The following is a 22038-nucleotide window of genomic DNA, read 5'->3' as shown; positions in this document are numbered from 1 at the left end:
ATTTAGTAGAAAGGCGGGCTATGTCTTAATTCCTGATTTGATATTTGCTCCTCACAAGCCACACTTTCCTCCTATCAGCAAAACACTATACGGCCTGCATAGCTGGTACAGAGTAAGATTTAAACCACCATCTGAGAAGCTTTGATGTGTTTAAAAACACAAGACAAAAGTATGATATTATTGCTGAACTCCATCTCTAAATCACAATATTAACTTATCACTGATTTATTATTAAAAACATAGTATTTAGGCTGGGTGCAGTGGCTCGCGGCTGTAATCTCAGCACTTTGGAGGCCGGCAGATGGATCACCTGAGGTCAGGAGTTCGAGATCAGCCTGGCTGACATGGCAAAACCCTGTCCTTACTAAAAATACAAAAATTAGATGGGCGTGGTGGCATATGCCTGTAATCCCAACTACTCGGGAGGCTGAGGAATGAGAATCGCTTGAACCCAGAAGGCAGAGGCTGTGGTGAGCCGAGATAGTGTCACTGTACTCTAGCCTGGGCAACATAGCATGACTCCATCTCAAAAATAATAATAATAAATAGAAACATAGCATTGAATAATTTGTTATAAATTATGGCCAATGAAATTTTTGAAACCTGAAAAAAATACTATGTTTTGATATGAAGCATATTCTCTGCATGATTTCACATTATCTCTTTATTTTGGCAGTAGTTATATTCACTTGATTCTTTTTTTTTTTTTTTTGATCAGCTTAATAAATAAGGAAGAAATGCTTGTTTTGGGGAGGGACTCAGAAAGTCACCGATACAAAGTTGTTGTTTTCTTTTTCTGAGACGGAATCTTGCTCTTGTTGACCCAGGCTGGAGGGCAGTGGTGCAATCTCAGCTTACTGCAACCTTGTCCTCCTTGGTTCAAGTGATCCTCTTGCTTTAGCCTCCCAAGTAGCTGGGATTACAAGTGTGTGCCATTACGCCTGGGTAACTTTTGAATTTTTAGTAGAGACAGGGTTTTGCCATGTTGGCCAGGCTGATCTCAAACTCCTGACCTTAGGTGATCTGCCTACCTCGGCCTCCCAAAGTGCTGGGATTACAGGCGTGAACCACAGTGCCCGGCCACAAACTTGATTCATTAGTCATGGATTTAGCAAACTATTATTACTCTTTGATTAATGTAAATATGATTTCCTGATACATCATTTTAAACCAGTTAACTCTTGGGTTGGACTGTAATGCCATACAGATGGAGGGTCCTTTCCACTTGAGCCTATGTATTCTTTCTATGTGCGGTCTCATTTATACTTCTTCTTGTGTGCATGTGTGTACATAAACACACACACACACAGTGCATAAACCCCAAAGCCCCATTTATGCTTACATAGGCATACTGTACACATACATGAATCCATTTGGCTAACTTTTAAATTCCTCAGTGCTGTCACTTTTGTTGAAATAAATTAGTAGAGTGGCTAGGTGTATTCTCCCCATGGCGAGCCAGTGAACTAATGTGCGGGGAATGATTAAATGTATACAGGGGGATGGGGAGCCAACTCCTCTTCAATAGGGGTGTGAAATTAGGATGGGAAGGCTCCTCTCCCAGGTGCCTTGCCTTTATTAAAAGACTTAAGAGCTTGGGAGATTTCTTCAATAGGAATTCGGATATCTATGAGTCTTTCTGGAACAGTATGGAAAGCTGAACTGTGCTTAGGAACTCTGCAAGGTCTTTTTGATCCTTAAAGGTTCTGATATAAAAACCTATCCAGGTTTTTATAAAAGTCGTAAAGTGTTTTCAGTCTTTTATTAATCTCTTCATACCCTTAAATAACCTTTCCCCTTTTGAGCAGTAATTGTTAAAAAATAAACAAAAACCAAAATTTTTTTTTCTCACTGTTTTATTCTTTAAGCCAGGCATCTTCTTAATGCAAGGATTCAAATATCTCTATTAGGGTCATAATAGTCAGCAATTTCCATTTAATGAGCTCAGCAAAGTCTCTTTACAAAGAGATGCAGGCTTTAAATTGCCAGTTATTTCTTTTCCTGCAATTCCTAGGAATCCAATTAAGTCAGACTGAGTATGATCTATAATGTGATATATCTGGCTACAGAAAGCCCAGGCCTAGGCAATAAAACAGATCTTTGAGCTCCAGCTCAAAATTAAGATTAAATAATAATAACTTTGACTGATATTGGGTGTTTCTTTCTGAGCAACTCACACTGACAAATAGAGCGCCTCCCTGGTTCTGCAGTCTGGCAGGTAACTACAGGAGTCCTCGTAGGAATTACAGTCTGGGGAAGAGGCACGTAGGATGCGGCTCACTGTGGGAGTCACAGTTGCACTCCCTTCTCCTCTACATTCACCTCCAGTTGTTCTCACCTCCACAACCACTCACCCTTCTTTAGGCCTTGGCATGACCTAATACCCTGGAGGGGTGACAGGAGCAGAAGCATTCAAAGAGCATGGACCAGGGGTGGGGGATGGGTGGGATGTTGTCAGTGGGGCTGCTGAAGCACTGACTGCCACATAGAAGGCATTTGCCTTCCTCTTGTGTACAAGGTGGAAGGCAGCTGCAACAAGGCGGCCCTCCTGACTGCCCCGAGTACTCTGCCACGTGGAGCAGGTGGCTGCAAAGAGAGCCGCTGCTCTGACCCCCACTCAACCAGGTGCTTTCCTCGCCCCTCTACTGAGGGCGGCCAGCTCTTCCTAGACAATCCCAGCCCACCCGTGACTGCCCTTCCATCCCTGTGTTTCCCACGGTGGGGAAAGGTCATGGTGTGTGGGTCTTGCTCAGTGCCCGGCCTCCGGCCTAGCTCCCACTTGCTCTGAATTGTCCTTAGGCAGATAGTGCTGCCTTCTCTGGACTTTTTCTTATTCCCTTTCTTCCGAGAACTGCTCAAGTATCTGGCACAATAATGCAAAGTAAAATACATTGTTTAGCAGTTCAAGAAAGCAATTTATTTTTCTCTCTGGCTTCTGGAGGGAAAAATAAATAAATAAGATCTTTCTAAGATGGCTGCTTCCCGCCTCTCGTGTTAAGAAATCTACATAGTTTAAATAGCAAAGTGGCTTTTTTCTGGCATTAGAGTCTTTTCTTTGTCTACTATAGTTGAGGAGGAAGGTTAAAAAATAGCAAAATTGTAGGTACAGGCATAGTGGTTCATGCCTGTAATCCCACCGCTTTGGGAGGCCGAGGCGGGCAGATCACCTGAGGTCAGGAGTTCAAGACCAGCCTGACCAACATGGAGAAAACCCAGCTCTACTAAAAATACAAAATCAGCCAGGCATGGTGGCACATGCCTATAATCCCAGCTACTTGGGAGGCTGAGGTAGGAGAACTGCTTGAACCTGGGAGGCGGAGGTTGCAGTGAGCCCAGATTGCACCACTGCATTATAGCCTGGGCAATAAGAACAAAACTTTGTCTTAAAAAATAAATAAATGAGCAAAACTGGCCAGGCACGGTGGCTCACACCTGTAATCCCAGTTCTTTGGGAGACCGAGGCAGGCAGATCATGAGGTCAGGAGTTCGGGACCAGCCTGGCCAACACAGTGAAACCCCGTCTCTACTAAAAATACAAAAATTAGCTGGATGTGGTGGCATGCACCTGTAGTCCCAGCTGCTCAGGAGGCTGAAGCAGGAGAACTGCTTGAACCTGGAGGCGGAGGCTGCAGTGAGTCGAGAGCACATCGTTGTACTCCAGCCTGGGTGACATTGTATTCCAGCCTGTGTACTCTGTCTCAAAAAAAAAAAAAAAAAAAAAAAAAAGAAAAAGAAAAATTGGCAAACTCCATGATATTTAGAGAGAAAACCTATCTGTTCCAATATATTATCCTATGAGAGTTAGGACTCTAAGGTAATTATCCATACCAGTTAAGTCTTGGCATTCTAAGCAATCAGTAGAGACTTGAACTGATGCTCTCAGACCCTTGTTCCGGAGCACAGTTAAGACAATGGCTATTTATGGATTTAACAAATGCTCACATAGTACTTATTTCGTGCTGGGCACAGCTCTAAGGACTTTACAAATGTCAGCCCCTTTAATCTAATTCTGTGGGGTGGAACACTACTCTTACCGTCCTTACTCTTTATTTTATAGAAGAGGAAATGGAGGTATGAAGATGTGGAATTAATTTCCTTGAGGTCACATTGTCAGGACAAAATGTTATCAGAGTCCAGACACAGTCATAGGCAATATGGCTCCAAAGTTCCTATCGAATTACGCTCCTGTATGTTAAAGAGCTACCTTAAGGAACATACTAATTACTCACTCTCTTAAATTTTCTAACCTTTATCTCTTTAACAATGACACCACTGCTTTATTAAAAAAAAAAAAGACACTATTTATGTAGCACTTAGAGTTTACAAAGTGCTTTTCTGTTTGAGCCTCACAGCTGGCCCTGTGGTGGGTGGTGTGTGTTTCATTATCACCAACCTCATGGGACAGATGAAAGAAACAGAGGCTCCTGAGATTACAGAACTCAAATTCCCTGGCTAGCAGATGTCAAAACTGGGAAATTTAAATGAGTTTTCTGTTGCCAAGCTCTCTACCCTTTCCACTAAATCAGACTGCTGGTATCAAGTTGCCCATAAGTGACATTCTAGACTTTATTAACTTAGGTTCCCAAGAAAAAGCCTTCCTGAAATCACAGTTCTGAGTTACTCCTTTGGTTTAGACTCTGAAAAGATCTCTACTCCTTACAAGCTAAATTAGAAAAAAACAGGATTATGTTCATGTAAGTTGCGTCTATGCTTCAGAAGGAAGCCATTTCTTAGGAGCCATTAGTGGGTATGCCTCATCCAAACATAGAAACAGACCTGGAAACAAAAGTTATAGGACGTGGGAAAACAGGACATTGATTACAAGGGAAAGGTGAAGAGAGTCCCCAGAATGGTGGGGAAGGGAGAGTTCAGGATTCCAGTTGTGCCACTGCCTGAAGGACCGGCAGCCCAGACTTCAAGGGACTGGATGGTTTAGGGAGAACTCCTCGAAGAAATGAACTGACAGAATACCAGATGCTTTTGAATATACAAAGGGGAGATTCAGACAATTAGTCGTGAAGTACTGAATCAGTGACAACTTAATAGAAAACTAAGTCAGAAAAAAAAAAAAAAAGGCAGTTATGAACTCCACCTCCATGGAAAACAATAGGTAAAGCAGAAACAGAAAGATAATCAGTTTATTACTATATAGTTCAGCTCTAAATAGTTTTTACACTGAATACTAATCCTACTAAAGTTACAATATAATTGTATTGGGACAACTTGGGGATGGGAAAGGTTCATGCATGGCAGAGACAAAGTGGAGAGGGAGGAGTGATAAATCCTCATTCTCCGTAGAGAGGAGTCAATATATCATGCCTGAAACTGAAAAAAAAAATTAAGAAATATATTAGAGATATTGAAGAATGGCATATAAATAAGCTAGAGCAGGTAAAAGGGATTGTCTCTGAAGACACGGAAACTGATTAACGGTTGGGGTTGCTTTATAACTATTTGGCTCTTTAAATAATGTATACGAATGAATTTTAGAGGCTGGGCACAGTGGCTCACACCTGTAATCCCAGCACTTTGGGAGGCTGAGATGGGCAGATCACTTGAGGTTGGGAGTTCAAGACCAGCCTGACCAACACGGAGAAACCCCATCTCTCCTAAAAATACAAAAAAATTAGCCGGGCATGGTGGCACGTGCCTGTAATCCTAGCTACTTGGGAGAATGAGGCAGGAGAATCACTTGAACCCAGGAGGCGGAGACTGTGGTGAGCCGAGATCATGCCATTGCACTCCAGCCTGGGCAACAAGAGTGAAATTCCGTTTCAAAAAAAAAAAAAAAGAATGAATTTAAGACTAATTTTTTAAAAGTTTATAATCAAGCCTGGGAAACACAGAGAGACACCCATAACTACAAAATAAAAATAAAAAAAATTATCTGGGCATGGTGGCATACACCTATGGTGCCAGCTGCTCAAGAGGCTGAAGTTGGAGGATTGCTCAAGCCTGGGAGGTTGAGGCTGCAGTCTGCCATGATCGAACAACTGCATTCCAGCCTGGGTGATCAGAGCAAGACCCTGACTCAAAAAAAAAAAAAAAAAAAAAAAAAAAAAAAAAAAAAAAAACCAGAAACAAAAAAAAAAAAAAAAAAAAAAAAAAAAAGGCCAGGCGGGGGAGCTCATGCCTGTACTTTGGGAGGCCAAGGTGGGCAGATCACTTGAGGTCAGGAGTTTGAGATCAGCCTAGCCAACATGGTGAAAGCTCATCTCTGCTTCACCAACACGGTAAAACCTCAGCTCTACTAAATACATAAAAATTAGCCAGGTATGATGGACTGCACATGCAGTCCCAGCTACTCAGGAGGCTGAGTCAGGAGAATCACTTGAACCTCAGAGGCACAGGTTGCAGTGAGTGGAGGGTGCACCACTGCACTCTCACCTAGGTGACAGAGTGAGACTCTGTCTTAGAGAAAAAAAAATTTTTTCAAAGGATGGGTACCTTGTTTTGGAATGCTTGACCGTGTTCTCTGAATTGCCATCCTACTGTAAAAGTGGATACATTTCAACAAAGTATTTTTTAATACATTGTTGGGCTCATTAAAATATAAGAGAATTTCCAGCTGGGCACAGTGGCCCATGCCTGTAATTCCGGCACTTTGGGAGGCTGAGGCAAGCAGATAACCTGAGGTCAGCCTGGCCAACATGGTGAAACCCTGTCTCTACTAAAAATACAAAAATTAGCTGGGCCTGGTGGTGGGCACTTGTAATCCCAGCTACTTGGGAGGTTGAGGCACAAGAATTGCTTGAACTCAAGAGGCAGAGGTTGCAGTGAGCCAAGACTGAGCCACTGCACTCCAGGCTGAGCAACAAAGTGAGAGTCTGTCTCAAAACAAAAACAAACAAACAAACAAAAAAAATAGAATGTAAAAGAATTTTCCAGAAGCCAAGGAATAACAAAAAGCAACAGTTAAATTCTGATTTGTAAGAGATGAGAAAAATAAGAACACAGGGAATCAAATGCCTATATCAGACCTAGTATCAGAATACTAAGCCTTGAGACCACTGCAAAGTTAGGGAGAATAAATTGAGACTTCTAGATTAGTAATATCTTTGACTCTCAGCAGGAGCAAACATAAATTCTCTTTGGAGGAAAACCTTCTCACTCTAAGCTCTTGGGATCTAAGAATTGATTGAATTAATTCCAGTCAATACAGGTTCATGATCCTTTTGTAGTTCATAAGCATGATGATTGATTCTTATGCTATTGTGTGAGATGTGCCTCCTCAAATCTTGTTGCAACATTGGCACATTACCGATCTGATGTAAATAACATACACATATGGGCTCATCCTGTAAGAGTCAGCAGAAACAACAAAAAATGATTTAGATAAGTTATTTCAAAGATGGCTCATGAGGCTACGAAACCAAGAGCTCTTAATGCTATGAACAAAGACGGAAATTCTCTATAAAATGCCATAGCACTCCATAATGTTATGTTTTCCTGAGGCAATGTAAGACTTTGCCACTCATAAGCCGGGCACAGTGGCTCTTACCTGTAATCCTAGCACTTTGGGAGGCCAAGGCAGGCAGATCACCTGAGGTTGGGAGTTCAAGACCAGTCAGACCAACATGGAGAAACCCCATCTTTACTAAAACTACGAAATTAACTGAGCATGGTGGTACATGCCTGTAATCCCAGCTACCCAGGAAGTTGAGGCAGTAGAATTGCTTAAACCCAGGAGGCAGAGGTTGCAGTGAGTCGAGATCATGCCATTGCACTCCAGCCTGGGCAACAGGAGTGAAACTCTGTTTAAAAAAAAAAAAAAAAAAAGACTGCCACTCATAATCATGACATAATAATCCATGATTGTTGATGTGGGAAAGTAAATAAGTGTCCCAAAATTTAACCAAAGTTTCTCTTCTTTAGATAAAAAACGATTTACACCCTAAAGTACAGAAATTATGAGATTCATAATATACCAAGCAGATATGGAAAAGAACCAAATAGAACCTCCAGATATGACAAATATAATAATTAAAATTTAAAACTTAGAGAATGGCCCAGGCATCGTGGCTCACACCTGTAATCCCAGCAGTTTGGGAGGCCAAGGCAGATGGATCATCTGAGCTCAGGAGTTTGAGACCAGCCTGGCCAACATGGTGAAACCTCATCTCTACTAAAAATATAAAAATTAACTGGGCATGATGGTGCATGCTTGTAATCCCAGCTACGCAGGAGGCTGAAGCAGGAGAACTGCTTGAACCCAGGAGGCGGAGGTTGCAGTGAACTGAGATCATGCCACTGCACTCCAGCCTGAGCCACAGGGTGAGACTTCACCTCAAAAAACAAAACAAAACAAAAAAACCTCAGAGGATGAGTTAAACAGATTAGACACGATTGAAGAGAGAATTAGAAAACTGGAAATTAAACATGAAGAACTAACCAAGAATGTAACACAGAAAAACACGGAGAAAATATGAGATGATATTAAGAGATAAGGAAGATAGAATGAAGTTTCCAAATATGTGTACTCAGCATCTCTAAAGGAGAGAATAGAAAGGAGGAACAGAGGCCATATGTGAAGTGCTAAATGGAAATTTCGGAAAACAGATAAAAGACATGAATCTACAAATATAGTAAACACAAATAATACCAAGCAAAAAGGAAGTAAAAAAGTAAGGGAGGAACTGAGGGAGAAAAAGAGTAATAAATCCATATCTAGTCACATTTTAGTAAAACTTCAGTATACCAAAGGCAAAAATATCTTAAAAGCAGCCAAAGAAAACAGACAAGTAGCTTATTTTCTGACTGACAATGAAGTTCTCAATAGCAGTAATGGTAACCAGAAGACGATGAAGCCATATCTTCAAAGATCTGAGAGAAAATAACTCTCAATCTAGATTTGTGTGCCCAGCCAAATAATAAAGCCCTCTTTTTTTTTTAGAAAGATGGAATATTTATACCAAGCAAAAAGGAAGTAAGGAAGAAAGGAAGGAAGGAAGGGAGGAAGGGAGGAAGGGAGGGAAGAAAAGAGTAATAAATCCACATCTAGTCACATTTTAGTATACCAAAGGCAAAAAAAAAAAAGTACTTTTGTTGAAATGTATCCATTTTTACAGTAGGATGGCACTTCAAAGAACATGGTCAACCATTCCAAAACAAGGTACCCATTCTTTGAAAATTTTTTTATTCTAAACTTTTTTTTTCCAAGACAGAGTCACTCTGTCGCACAGGCTGAAGTGCAATGGCATGATCTTGGCTCACTGCAACCTCTGCCTCTCAAGTTCAAGTGATTCTCCTGCCTCAGTCTTCTCAGGGTGAGACTACAGATATGCACCACCACACCCAGCTAATTTTTGTATTTTTAGTAGAGATAAGTTTCAGCATGTTGGCCAGGCTGATCTCAAACTCCTGACCTCAAGTAATCTGCCTGCCTTGACCTCCCAAAGTGCTGGGATTATAGGTGTGAGCCACCATACCCAGCCCATAAAGATATTTTCAAACAAGCAAAAATATACACTTTATGATCAACAAACCTTCACCATAGGGAAATTCTGAGGTGCACTATAGATGCACCTCAAGAGAAAGAAAGCTGACCCCAGGAAGAAGATCTAAGATGCAAAAAGGAATAAGCCAAAAAAAAGTGGGAATATGTATAAGATAATCTAAAGAAACACTGTGAATAGCAATAATATAAAATGTATAGGATTAAAGAGAGATAACTAAAATATTGGACAAAAATAATGCATACAGTGCAAGAGTGATCATTGGATTTAAAGTTTTCCAAGATTCTTGTGCTGACCAGAAGAAAGATATGGATTAATTTTAGGCTTTGTTAGTGTACTTGGTAAAATTTCAAGAGTAACCAATAAAAATTACAGTGATAACTTCTAAGCCAAGAGAGGACAGAATGGACTAAAAAAAATTAACTGGCTGGGCACAGTGGATCACACCTGTAACCCCTGCACTTTGGGAGCCTGAGGTGGGTGGATCACCTGAGGTCAGGAGTTCAAGAGCAGCCTGGCCACATGGTAACACTCTGTCTCTACTAAAATACAGAAATTAGCTGGGCATGGTGGCACATGCCTGTAGTCCCAGCTACTTGGGAGGCTGAGGCAGGAGAATCACTTGAACCTGGGAGTCACAGGTTGCAGAGAGCCAAGATTATGCCACTGCATTCCAGCCTGGAAACAGAGCAAGACTCCATCTCAAAAATAAAAAGAAAAGAAAGAAACCAAAAAATCTTTTGAATGAAAGATGAAAAAAAGAAACATGAAACAGGTGGGAAAACATTATGAAATGTAACTGTGTAATCAAATCAAAACTTGTCAATAATTACATTAAAAGTCAATGGATTGGCCAGGTGCAGTGGCTCACGCCTGTAATCCCAGCACTTTGGGAGACCCAAAACGGTGGATCACCTGAGATCAGGAGTTCGAGGCCAGCCTGGCCAACATGGTGAAACCCCAGCTCTACTAATAATACAAAAATGAGCCAGGCGTGGTGGCAGGCACCTGTAATCTCAGTTACTTAGGAGCCTAAGGCAAGAGGATTGCCTAAACCTGGGAGGTGGAGGTTGCAGTGAGCCATAATCGCACCATTGCACTCCAGCCTGTGTAATATAGCCATACTCTGTCTCAAAGAAAAAAAAAAGGGGTCAATAGATTAACATAACATACTATTTAAAAGAGAAACTATCAACATGGATATAGAATTTTTTTTAAATAGGAGACATAATTAAAACACAAAGATATGGACATTTTGAAAGCAAATGGATGAAAATTATACACTGAGCAAATGCCAACCTCGAGAAAATTGATGTTGCTGTATTACTATCAGACCACATACACTTTAAAACAAAAAGCATTTTAAGGGATAAAGATGGTGAGTACATAGAAACAGATGATTCAATATGCCAGGAAGATGTAATAATTCTAAATGTGTATATACCTAAAGACATTGGCAAATTTTCTATTAGAGCATAGATTTCAACTAGCCTCTCTCAATTGACATGAAACAGACAGAAGTCAGTAAAGATTTGTACATTTGAATAACATAATTAACAAGCTTGGTCTAATAGAAAATATATAGAACTCTGCATCCAGTAAATAGAAAATACACTTCCTTCTTCAGCATGTGGAACAGTTACAAAAAATGGCTAATATATTTAAAAATGAAGCAGAACAACAAATTTCAAAGAATCATCGTTTACACCACATTTCTCTAATCACCATGCAACTATGCTAGAGCTCAGCAACAAAAAGATTAAAAAAAAAAAAATTCTCGTTTAAACAGGAAATTTAAGTCTTTGCTACTCAAGGTATTGTTTGTGGCCCACTCTTGGTCCTTGAAATCTTACCATGCAACTATGATTAAGTACAGCCTTGGAGAGTAAGAGTTTAGAAACTTCTGTAGCACCTGACATTGTTGTCACCCAACCAGCCTTTAATTTTTGTAGCATATCATTTGTACTGTATTTTACAGAAGTATCCGTCCACAATGGATTGGATAACCAAACTGGTTCTTCATCATAGACTTTGGGAAGCACTCTTTCGTATGTCATGTTTCAAGCAAGAGACCAAGTGGTGATTAAAAAAACACTCAGAACTGGCCAGGCATGATGGCTCAGGCTTGTAATCCTAGCACTTTGGGAGACCGAGGTGGGTGGATCACCTGAAGCCAGGAATTTGAGACCAGCCTGGCCAACATGGTGAAACCCCATATCTACTAAACATACAAACACTCAGAACCAAATGATTAAAGAAGGAATATGTTCTCATCTATTTTGTTGGATTACAGCTATTTACTTTTTGCCAGTCTCACCACCAGCTTGTGTCTCCTCCAGGTGAGGGATCTGCCAGCAATTTTGTGTCCCTTCTGTCTGCCATGGCAGCTAGTTGAGTACTCGATATTTACTTAAGTATTCATTAGGTATTTAAATTTAAATATTTAAACTTAAGTATTAAATAACTATTTAAATATTTATTCAACTGAAATGGCAGCCATGGAATTATGCCTCTTCCTCCTCTGCACCTACTCCCTTGGCCTCACCCAGTGTCATGGAGTTACAGCAGAAATCAGTGCATTACTTGGCATATTTTTACTGTGGCCCAGCAAGCCGTGGCTTAGACAGCCCTGTACCTCCTCATGCATTTAACAATGAAAAGGAGGAGATAAGGGGGAGTGAAGGCAGTCTTTTCATCATCCGTGCTTGGGAAGGTGAGCTGGTAGTGCCATCCTTGACATGAAGGAGCTACTTAGACACAAATTGGATTAGCAGGACAGGATTAGAGCCTGCTGGAAGGTATTATATACTTATAAACTGCTTTGTGGAAACTCCTATTGTTTTCATTATAAGCCCATACTTCACAGAGAATCAATCAAATGAAATATGGAATTAGTCTACTAATAAAAAAATAAAATGAGATACAAAATGTAGTGACTATGTTTTAATAATTCCAAGAAAGCTGAATTAGGCAATAATGGTTCGGTTTAGCCCAACTCTAACTAGATAATCTGAAATTAAGAGTTTTAATATGGATTTCTTCTTGCTGAGAAATAAACTCACTAAAAATGGTCTCTATGTCCTCCATCCAGAGAATAATATTCAAATAAGAATCATGATTAAGAGGTGACTTCAAGAAAGAAAAGGGAATATGAGCTATTTGAGAAGTTTCAGGCTTATCTGGACTTTGCAATGAATTGAAGTCCCTAGGTCTAAATAGATGACAATTCCAATCCCAGGACACTGAAGGGGTCTGCAGACAGGAACACAGAGCTCCTGTCAGTGACCTTTGAGAGATCACGGAGAACAGGAAGCTGACAAAAGATCAAAAGAAGCCAAGGCACTCGCTTTCCATGAAAGGGAGAGAAGATGGATTAGGAAATACATGAGCAGGTAAGCTGGAGACTTGTTCCTGGCAAAAAATCTAGGAGATTCAAATCTTGGTTCTGCTATTTAATGGCAAAGTGACATATTTAAAACATTGCTATAAGGACTGAATAAGATAACATATGTAAATGAGAGATAATGTATGTAAATAACAATATAGCACTTGTAACAAAGTTCACAGTACAGCATTTTTATATTTCCAACACTTTACAAAGAGGTAGTAACAATGAGGTGTTGGCGTGGGGTTCCTCAAGAACAAGTCTCATTTACCTGACTTCACTTTCTAGTTAGGTGGAGGTACTGAGGGAGAAGGTATTTTTGGACATGAAGATTGGAAACATATCTTCATTTTGAAAAGGTATTTGATGAAAATCTCATAATATCTGCATGACAAGGTTGAATTTTAGGAGAGTCAGGCTTCTGAATAAGCACATTTACGGTATAATTCATAAACTGGGCATGGCGTGGTGGTTCATGCCTGTAATCCCAGCACTTTGGGAGGCCGAGGCGGGCGGATCATGTTGGGCAACACGGCAAAACCTTGTCTCTACTAAAAATACAAAAAAAAGCTGGTCATGGTGGCACACACCTGTAATCCCACCTACTCGGGAGTTAGGAGTTCAAGACCAGTCTGGCCAACATGTTGAAACCCCATCTCTACTAAAAATACAAAATTAGCCAGGAATGGTGGCGTGCACATGTAATCCCAGCTACTTGGGAGGCTGAGGCAGAAGAATCACTTGAACCCTGGAGGCGGTGACTGTAGTGAGCCGAGATCGTGCCACTGCACTCCAACCTGGGCAACAAAAGCAAAACTCTGTCTAAAAATATACATATATATATATAGAACTGGATCGTTCTGTGCCTCAGTTTCCTTACTTATAAAAGGAATGTCATCACAGCACCTCATTGGGTTGTCATGCAAATTACAGCACCTGGTATTTCATCAGCACTATATACATCTCTGTTCTACAGACTGGAAAAGAAGTTTTCAGTGGCATGCTTGTGCAGCACTTGGATCCAATCTCTTGAAAATTTCCATCAGAAACTTGTTAAATTTTCATAAGATGTGCATGACATAAATGTTGGATAATGAAACGAAAATCCAAAATGACCCTGACAGGCCAGGGCTATGATGTGAAATATATGAGATAAAATTAAATCCTAGATAAAGATTTTAAGAAAAATAAACTTTTTTTTTCAGACAGAGTCCTGCTCTGTTGCCCAGGCTGGAGTACAGTGGCGCAATCCCAGCTCACTACAACCTCCGCCTCCCAGGTTCAAGCAATTCTCGTGCCTCAGTCTCCCAAGTAGGTGGGATTACAGGTGTGTGCCACCATGACCTGCTTTTTTTTGTATTTTTAGTAGAGACAAGGTTTTGCCATGTTGCCCAAGCTGGTCTTAAGATTCCTAGACTGAAGTGATCTGCCTGCCTCAGCCTCCCAGAGTGCCGGGAATACTGACGTGAGCCACTATGCCTGGCCAAGATTATTATTATTATTTTTTAAACAAATATCAGCCTGGCTTGCCAGAAGTTTCTATAGATAAGAAAGAGAATTTTGACAGGTCATTGTGGCTTATGCCTGTAAACCCAGCGCTTGGGGAGACAAAGGCAGCAGGATCACTTGAGCCCAGGAGTTCAAGACCAGCCTGAACAACAAAGCAAGACCCCATCTCTACAAAAAATAAAACGATTAGCTGGGATGGCGGTGGGTGCCTATAGTCCTAGCTGCTCAGGAAGCTGAGGTGAAAAGACTGCTTGAGCCCAGGAGTTTGAGGCTGCAGTGAGTTATAATAACGCTATTGTACCCCAGCCTGGGCAAAAGAAAGGCCAAAAAAAAATTTTTAATGAAATTTTAGCTGACTCTAAGCTTAGTGTGCATAAAACAGTGTGTCTAGCACATAATGCAATGTCCAACTGCATTAGGAGAATGAAAACGTCCTAATAAAGATGCTGTGTGGACATATGTACTCCAAGACAGCAGCCCAGTTTGCCCATCATTAATTCTTATTCTCTCCCTTCTCCTCCTTCTATTTCTTCTAAGTAGTAGCTCAGCTGCTACTATTATGGAGATAAAGATTGCTTCAGAACCCATAAACAATAAGGAAACGTAAAGCAGGAACAGACTACATTTCCAACTTGTTTGGGCGGCAGAAAACATTCTCAGGTGGGTATTGGAGGACAGCCCTAAGACTTGTGAAGAACTATAATTAGAAGTTTATCAGGGCACCCAATGGCTCACCGCTACCATGATAAAATGCATTCCCTTGTAATCATGATTACTACAGGATTTATCTAATCTATTTCCTATAAGAAATCAAGGTACTCCCAGATACTTTATCAACTTTTTTCTCATAATATCCCTGCCCCTGACAAAAGAAGATATTGGCATCCCTACAGTATAGATAAGAAATTGAGGCAAAGAAGTACAGTGAATTGCCCTGGGTCACACAGAACTGGAATTACAATTTAGCATCTAATCTTGGAGCACACTACATGAGGTATGGGAAGGAGCATACTGGAGTCACATTATAGCCTTCAGAAAAAGGCCTATTTACTTTAATCTCTGGGGGAAAGATTAGTAGTATTTTCCTTGCACATGCCAAAGATGTTGAATAGATGTTTTAGATTCCACATGCTCATTCTAATCCTTTTCCAAATACTCGGAAAGCCTTAGTTTGACCATTATAAGATGCTGGAAATTAAATTTTTTCTTTAAAATTAAGGCAAATATTTGCTAGAAACTCCAGAAAAAGTAACTAATCCAGAAAACTGTATAGTATAGCCACGTTGTTTCAGGTCACCTGGGGCAAGAAACTTCCAAGTAGGCATAAACCCAGAGAGCCGGCTCCCTCATCCCCCTCTCCCCTAACCCATTCCCAGCCCAACCTCATGGTCTAGGGCCTGGATAGATAAAGATCAAGTGAACTCATGTTTTTAACTTTAAAAGTTCCATGCAAGCTGGGTGCAGGAGCTCACGTCTGCAATCCCAGCACTTTGGGAGGCTGAGGTGGGCGGATCACCTGAGGTTGGGAGTTCAAGACCAGCCTAACCAACATGGGGAAACCCCGTCTCTGCTAAAAATACAAAATTAGCTGGGCGTGGTGGCGCATGCCTGTAATTCCAGCTTCTCGGGAGGCTGAGGCAGGAGAATTGCTTGAACCCAGGAGGCAGAGGTTGTGGTGAGGCGAGATTGCACCATTGTACTTCAGCCTGGGCAACAAGAGCAAAACTCCATCTCAAAAACAAAAGAATGTCCATGCAAATATAAGTTATTGTTATAATGATTTATATATCTCAACTAATTGTTGAATGAATCCATGTTCATCAGAAAAACATAGAAAACAAAGGTGAGCAAAATATCAAAAAGCAACTGCTATACAATCATGCCGTAAGAGTCTTTTGTACCTGTTTACAAATTGGTTATTTTGGCTTTTTAAAACTTTTTTGGAGACAGGGTCTCGCTCTGTTGCCCAAGCTGGAGTGCAGTGGCATAATCATGGTTCCCTGCAGCCTCAAACTCTTGGGTTCAAATGATCCTACCACCTCAGCCTCCTGATAAGCTGGGACTACAGGTACACGCCATCATGCCTGGCTATTTTTTTTTTTTTTTTAATAAACAAGGTTTTGCTATGTTGCCCAGACTCATCTCAAACTCCTGAGCTCAAGCAATACTCCCATCTTGGCCTCCCAAAGGGCTTGGATTACAGGCATGAGCCACCTCGTCCGGCCTACAAATTGGATATTTTCTAAGGCTCATCTCTTTGGTCAGGCCTTGAGGAAATAAGCCAGAAGCTACAACCAACCACCAAGGTTCTATGTGTCATTTCCCTTAAATTAAGTAGAGAAAATGGTGATTTATCCATGGAAAACTATGTTTTATTCTCTTGACACTTATCCCAAAGAGATAAGACCACTACTCAGTATACCACCGAAGAAGAAATAACTTCCTAGTTGCATTTTATCAGTCTGAAAATCTTACACCACAATTTTAAAATTATGTAATTCAGTGCTCCCCAACCTTTTTTGCACCAGGGACCTGTTTTATGGAAGACAATTATTCCTTGGGAGGTGGGGCGGCGCAATGGTTTCAGATTAAACTGTTCCACCTCAGATTATCAGGCATTAGTTAGATTCTTATAAGGAGAGTGCGACCTAGAACCTTCATATGCGCAGTTCACAACAGGGTCATGCTCCTTGAGAATCAAATGCCACTGCTGATCTGACAGGAGGCAGAGCTTAGGTCATAATGCTTGTTCACCCACTGCTCATCTGCTGTCTGGCCCAGTTCTTAGCAGCCCTGCACTGTGGCCTGTACTAGTCCATGTTTCAGGACCCCGATGTCATTCATTTACTTAGACCAGCAAATATCATGGCCAAAATTGATTGTCTATCTATACATACATACACATAGTCTCATATATACAGAAGGTCATGATTTTAAAATATATTTTGATGGGATTCTTCCTTTCTCTCAAAGAAAAGAAACGTACATTGAGAACCTATATAAAAGTAGGCCAAAGAACTGTTAATAATCAGCAAAAGATGAGTACGGTAGAATCTTTCCAAATAGCGGGCAGTGTCACTATTCGGAAGAAACGCAAATTTGCATCCCTTTCTTTTTCTCACACTAAAATCATGCTGTTACCTTTTTGTTTGCAGCCACACCATCCTCACAGTCGAGCACTGCACAATCCACATTCAGCGATGGAATCTTCTTTATTTTCTTTTCATCATTTCCAGGTACATAAAGCACTGCCCTCCGGGGGACATACTTGTGACTAGATAAGGAACTATATCCAAACCTGGGGACATCAGCTGCTAGAGACGCTCTCCTGCAAGACACATGACTGGGGTTAGTCCAGAGAGATTTCTGTATTTATAAACTTGTGAAAAACTTTATTTTAACGCAAAATTAAAATAGATCCCATGGATAACCTTTTTTTTTTTTTTTTTCTTCTGAGAAAGGGTCTTGCTCTGTCACCCAGTTTGAAGTGCAGTGGTGTGATATCAGCTCACTGCAACCTCCACTTCCAGGCTCAGGTGAACCTTGCACCTCAGCCTTCCCAGTACCTGGGACTACAGGTGTGCACCACCATGCCAGGCTAATTTTTGTATTTTTTGTAGAGACAGGATTTTGCCATGTTGCCCATGATGGTCTTGAACTCCTGGGCTCAAGTATCTACTTGCTTTGGCCTCCTGAAGTGCTGGGATTATAGGCCTGAGCCACCATGCCCACTCAATAGTCTTTTAAAATTATGGCAGAATATAATCACATATCAAAACAAAAATAGCAAAAATAATCAATGAACTAAATGTTATCTTGGCTGAGGTTTAAAAAATAGGTAGGACTGTTTACTGACATCTTCTGAGAGGAAGAGGAGGGTGTACATATTTCTTCTGGGAAAACACTTCCAGTATTGTTATACTCTCTAGATAGCATCCGTGGAGAAAAAGGTAAGAAAATGTCTATCCACCTGGCCGGGCGCGGTGGCTAAGCCTGTAATCCCAGCACTTTGGGAGGCCGAGGCGGGTGGATCACGAGGTCAAGAGATCGAGACCATCCTGGTCAACATGGTGAAACCCCGTCTCTACTAAAAATACAAAAAATTAGCTGGGCATGGTGGTGCATGCCTGTAATCCCAGCTACTCAGGAGGCTGAGGCAGGAGAATTGCCTGAACCCAGGAGGCGGAGGTTGCAGTGAGCCGAGATCGCGCCATTGCACTCCAGCCTGGGTAACAAGAGCGAAACTCCGTCTCAAAAAAAAAGAAAATGTCTATCCAAAAACAACAATACTATCTACAATTATACATAAAAGTAAAAATGTAGACTAAAAATAAAATACTAAAGAAGCATTAGTCTATGGCCCTTGCCCTACCAATACATCTTTTAAAGTGGTAAATCAGTGATTCACATTCAATCTTAACAGCAGACAAGAGAGACTAGTTATTTTTAAGTGAATGCCTCTGTAATTGTAGGCAACTTAATTACTGGTAACTTCAGATTCTTCATCTATAAAAATAATACTCATTTTGTAGGATGTTGAGAAGATTAAATTAAAGGAAATAATAAACATGAAGCACTTAGCCAGAGCCTGGCAGATATTTTAGGTGCTTGAAATGGTGGTGGGCGTAGCAGGAGCGCCAGCAGCTGCTGTTGTTGTTAATGGAGAATCTCTAGCTGTCAGTAGCTCCTGCCTGCTTCTCAACTATGCTCTTTCTTTCCCTTGCCTATCATACCAAGTTCAGTCTCTGGTAGAAATAAAAGGTGTTGGCCAGAAGCTCCTTTGGCTTACCACTGCCCTTGCCTGGTCCATAGCTTATGCTGTGAAAACCATGCTTTAGCTCATACCATAGGGTAAAGGAAGATGAAATCAGCTCCCATAATCAGAACCAGCTAGACAATTTGCAGGCCCCGATGAAAATGAAAATGCAGAGGTCTTTGTTTATAATTTATTAGAAATTTCACAATAGCAACAGGGGAGAATATTAAATCAAGCACTAGGCATTTCTAAGAGCACAAATGACACATCCATGAAGCCAGCACTGCCCATAATAGATGAAGTTCTATGTCATGAAGGCTGTCAATTCCAATAGTTTGGGAAGCTGAGGCAGGCAGATCACTTGAGTCCAGAGTTTGAGACCAGCCTGGGCAACATGGTAAAATCTCATCTCTAGTCAGGAAAAAAAACCAAAAAGCAAAAATTAGCCAGGCATAGTAGCATGTTCTTGTAGTCCCAGCTACTCGGGATTGACTGAGCCCAGGAGGTCAATGAGGCTGCAGTGAACTCTGATCGTACCACTGCACTCCAGCCTGGGCAACAGAGCAAGACCTTGTCTCAGAAAATAAAATAAAAAATCAAAAAGATTGCCAGTTAAGAAAAGTTAAAACCCTAGCAAACTGATGTTTTACTCTCATTAGATAAATGGCATGATCTTTAAAAAAATATGTCAGCTATAGTCTTCGTGAAAACTCTGGACATCAGTAGTTAACATGACCAAATATTTTGCACAGTTGTAAGATTTCACTATAATTAGTGTGCTTGTGACTTAATGTATCTCAAGAAAAATCACTGTCTTTCGGGGTCTTGCAAGTTTATGTGGGGGCCCTCAAACCTTCTTGTAGCCAACCTTACCTTAAGGAACTCTAAAACTTGAGTCTGTGTCTTATTTTGCCACATGTATCATGTGAAGTATGATGAGATAGAGTTGGATTTGAAAAATGTACATGGCTTATGAAACATATCATTTAATATAAAACATATTATGGCCAGCTAATTGAAGAGTTCCTGAAATATCTGTCATTGTTTTTCACTGATTGAAAGTATCTGGTTTATCTAAAAGCAGGGAGAAAACATAATGATGTAACAGCAGCAACCACATTTTACTTATCATTCACACTGGAGACCAGAATGTGTAACATATACATTTCCCTAAAAATACCAAGAAATGCTTGGAGCAAAATCTCTGCTCATCAGGATTTAATGTAACCACACATGTGAAAACCTAAGAGAGGGGGAAGAGGATGGAGTACAAAACACCAACAATCTTCCCCACCCAGACAACTGCATTAGCAAAATCTTTCTCCTGTTAACTATTCTGAAACTATTCTGGAATCAATTAAACGCTTGCAACTTCTAGGGGAAGGCTTGGATATTAAATAGTGGTTAATTTTAGTCAACTTCAGCTCTTAGCAGAGTAGCAGCTACTCTCAGTCACACAGTAGGCAGCTGTGCCCATGTTCCTGGAGCAACCTGCACATAGCTTGAGGGAGCCAGGGGGCACAAAAACAAAGACCCTGACCCTCCAAACATCAAGGATCTGTGCTCTGATCACTGATTGCTGGTTCTGATCACAGACGTGCAGATAAAGAGGCTGAGAGCCATTGTTATTACACCTGCCTCCAATGTGGCAAGGCCCTCTCCATTTGGGCTGAAGTGACCTCCAGGTAATTTAAAGGCCAGCACCGCCCCCATTAATTTTTTGCTTTTTTCCCCTTTTCGAAGCCAGACATTAAAGACTACAACATTCAAAAACAAACACATATATAGGGAAAAATAGAAATGACCACGCATGCCCAGAGAAAGGCTCAGAAAAGACCTGAGAAGCTGGGTGTGGTGGCTCATGCCTGAGATCCCAGTACTTTGGGAGGCAGAGGCAGGACAGGTGAATCACCTGAGGTTGAAATTTGAGACCACCCTAACCAACATAGTGAAGCAACAGCTCTACTAAAAATACAAAAAATTAACCAGGTGTGGTGGCCCATGCCTGTAATCCCAGCTACTTGGGTGGCTGAGACAAGAGAATTGCTTGAACCTGGGAGGTGGAGGTTGCAGTGAGCTGAGATCACGCCACTGCCTTCCAGCCTGGGCGACAGAGTGAGATTCTGTCTTAAAAAGAAAAGAGAGAGAGAGAGAGAGACTAGGTGTGGTGGCTCACACCTGTAATCCCAGCACTTTAGGAGGCCAAAGACGGATCATGAGGTCAGGAGTTCAAGACCAGCCGGAACAACATGGTGAAACCCAGTCTCTACTAAAAGTACAAAAATTAGCTGGGCATGGTGGCATATGCCTGTAATACCAGCTACTCAGGAGGCTGAGGCAGTAGAATTGCTTGAACTCAGGAAACAGTGGTTGCAGTGAGCTGAGATACAGCCATTTGCACTCCAGCCTGGGTGACAGAGCAAGACTCTGTCTCAAAAAAAAAAAAAAAATGTAAAGAAAGAAAAAGCAAAGACTTGAGAAGACCTTACGTTTATACCTCAGGCTTATCCTTAGCATACGCACAGTATACAACCATCAAATAAGTAAACAAAAACATTGAGCCCAGCGGAGGCAGAGAATCTGATTTCCAGATACCACAGTATGATTCAAACATCTACTTTTTAACAATTAAAAAAAAAAAATCACAAGACATATGAAGAAAGGAAAATATGGCCCAGTCAAGGGAAGAAAAAGAAGTCAACAGAAATGGTCACTGAAAGAGACCTGATGGCAAAGACTTTAAAAAACTGTCTTAAAAGGCCGGGCGCGGTGGCTCAAGCCTGTAATCCCAGCACTTTGGGAGGCCGAGGGGGGTGGATCACGAGGTCAAGAGATCGAGACCATCCTGGTCAACATGGTGAAACCCCGTCTCTACTAAAACTACAAAAAATTAGCTGGGCATGGTGGCACGTGCCTGTAATCCCAGCTACTCA

General features: G+C 41.1%; 1 protein-coding gene and 2 non-coding genes across 7 annotated transcripts in view; 2 read left to right on the top strand and 1 right to left on the bottom strand.

Moving 5' to 3' along the window:
* CLYBL (citramalyl-CoA lyase) overlaps positions 1-22038 on the bottom strand; it is a 297363-nt gene that overhangs the window by 109068 nt on the left and 166257 nt on the right. For all 5 annotated transcript variants that reach the window (XM_017503564.2, XM_037729604.1, XM_017503563.2 and 2 more), the window contains exon 2: positions 17491-17677. In XM_017503564.2, coding sequence (XP_017359053.1) covers positions 17491-17677 — 187 coding nt within the window. The remainder of the gene's footprint in view (positions 1-17490; positions 17678-22038) is intronic.
* On the top strand, positions 7170-7271 carry LOC119467631. The gene has a single exon (XR_005196176.1). It is a non-coding gene; the product is annotated as a small nucleolar RNA U13 (small nucleolar RNA).
* Positions 7339-7465, top strand: LOC119467630. The gene has a single exon (XR_005196175.1). It is a non-coding gene; the product is annotated as a small nucleolar RNA SNORA25 (small nucleolar RNA).

Source organism: Cebus imitator, unplaced genomic scaffold (assembly GCF_001604975.1).
Source record: "Cebus imitator isolate Cc_AM_T3 unplaced genomic scaffold, Cebus_imitator-1.0 Scaffold312, whole genome shotgun sequence".
Taxonomy (NCBI): Eukaryota; Metazoa; Chordata; class Mammalia; order Primates; family Cebidae; genus Cebus; species Cebus imitator.
Note: the sequence above shows the minus strand (reverse complement) of the source record. Positions and strands in the feature narration are given on the sequence as shown.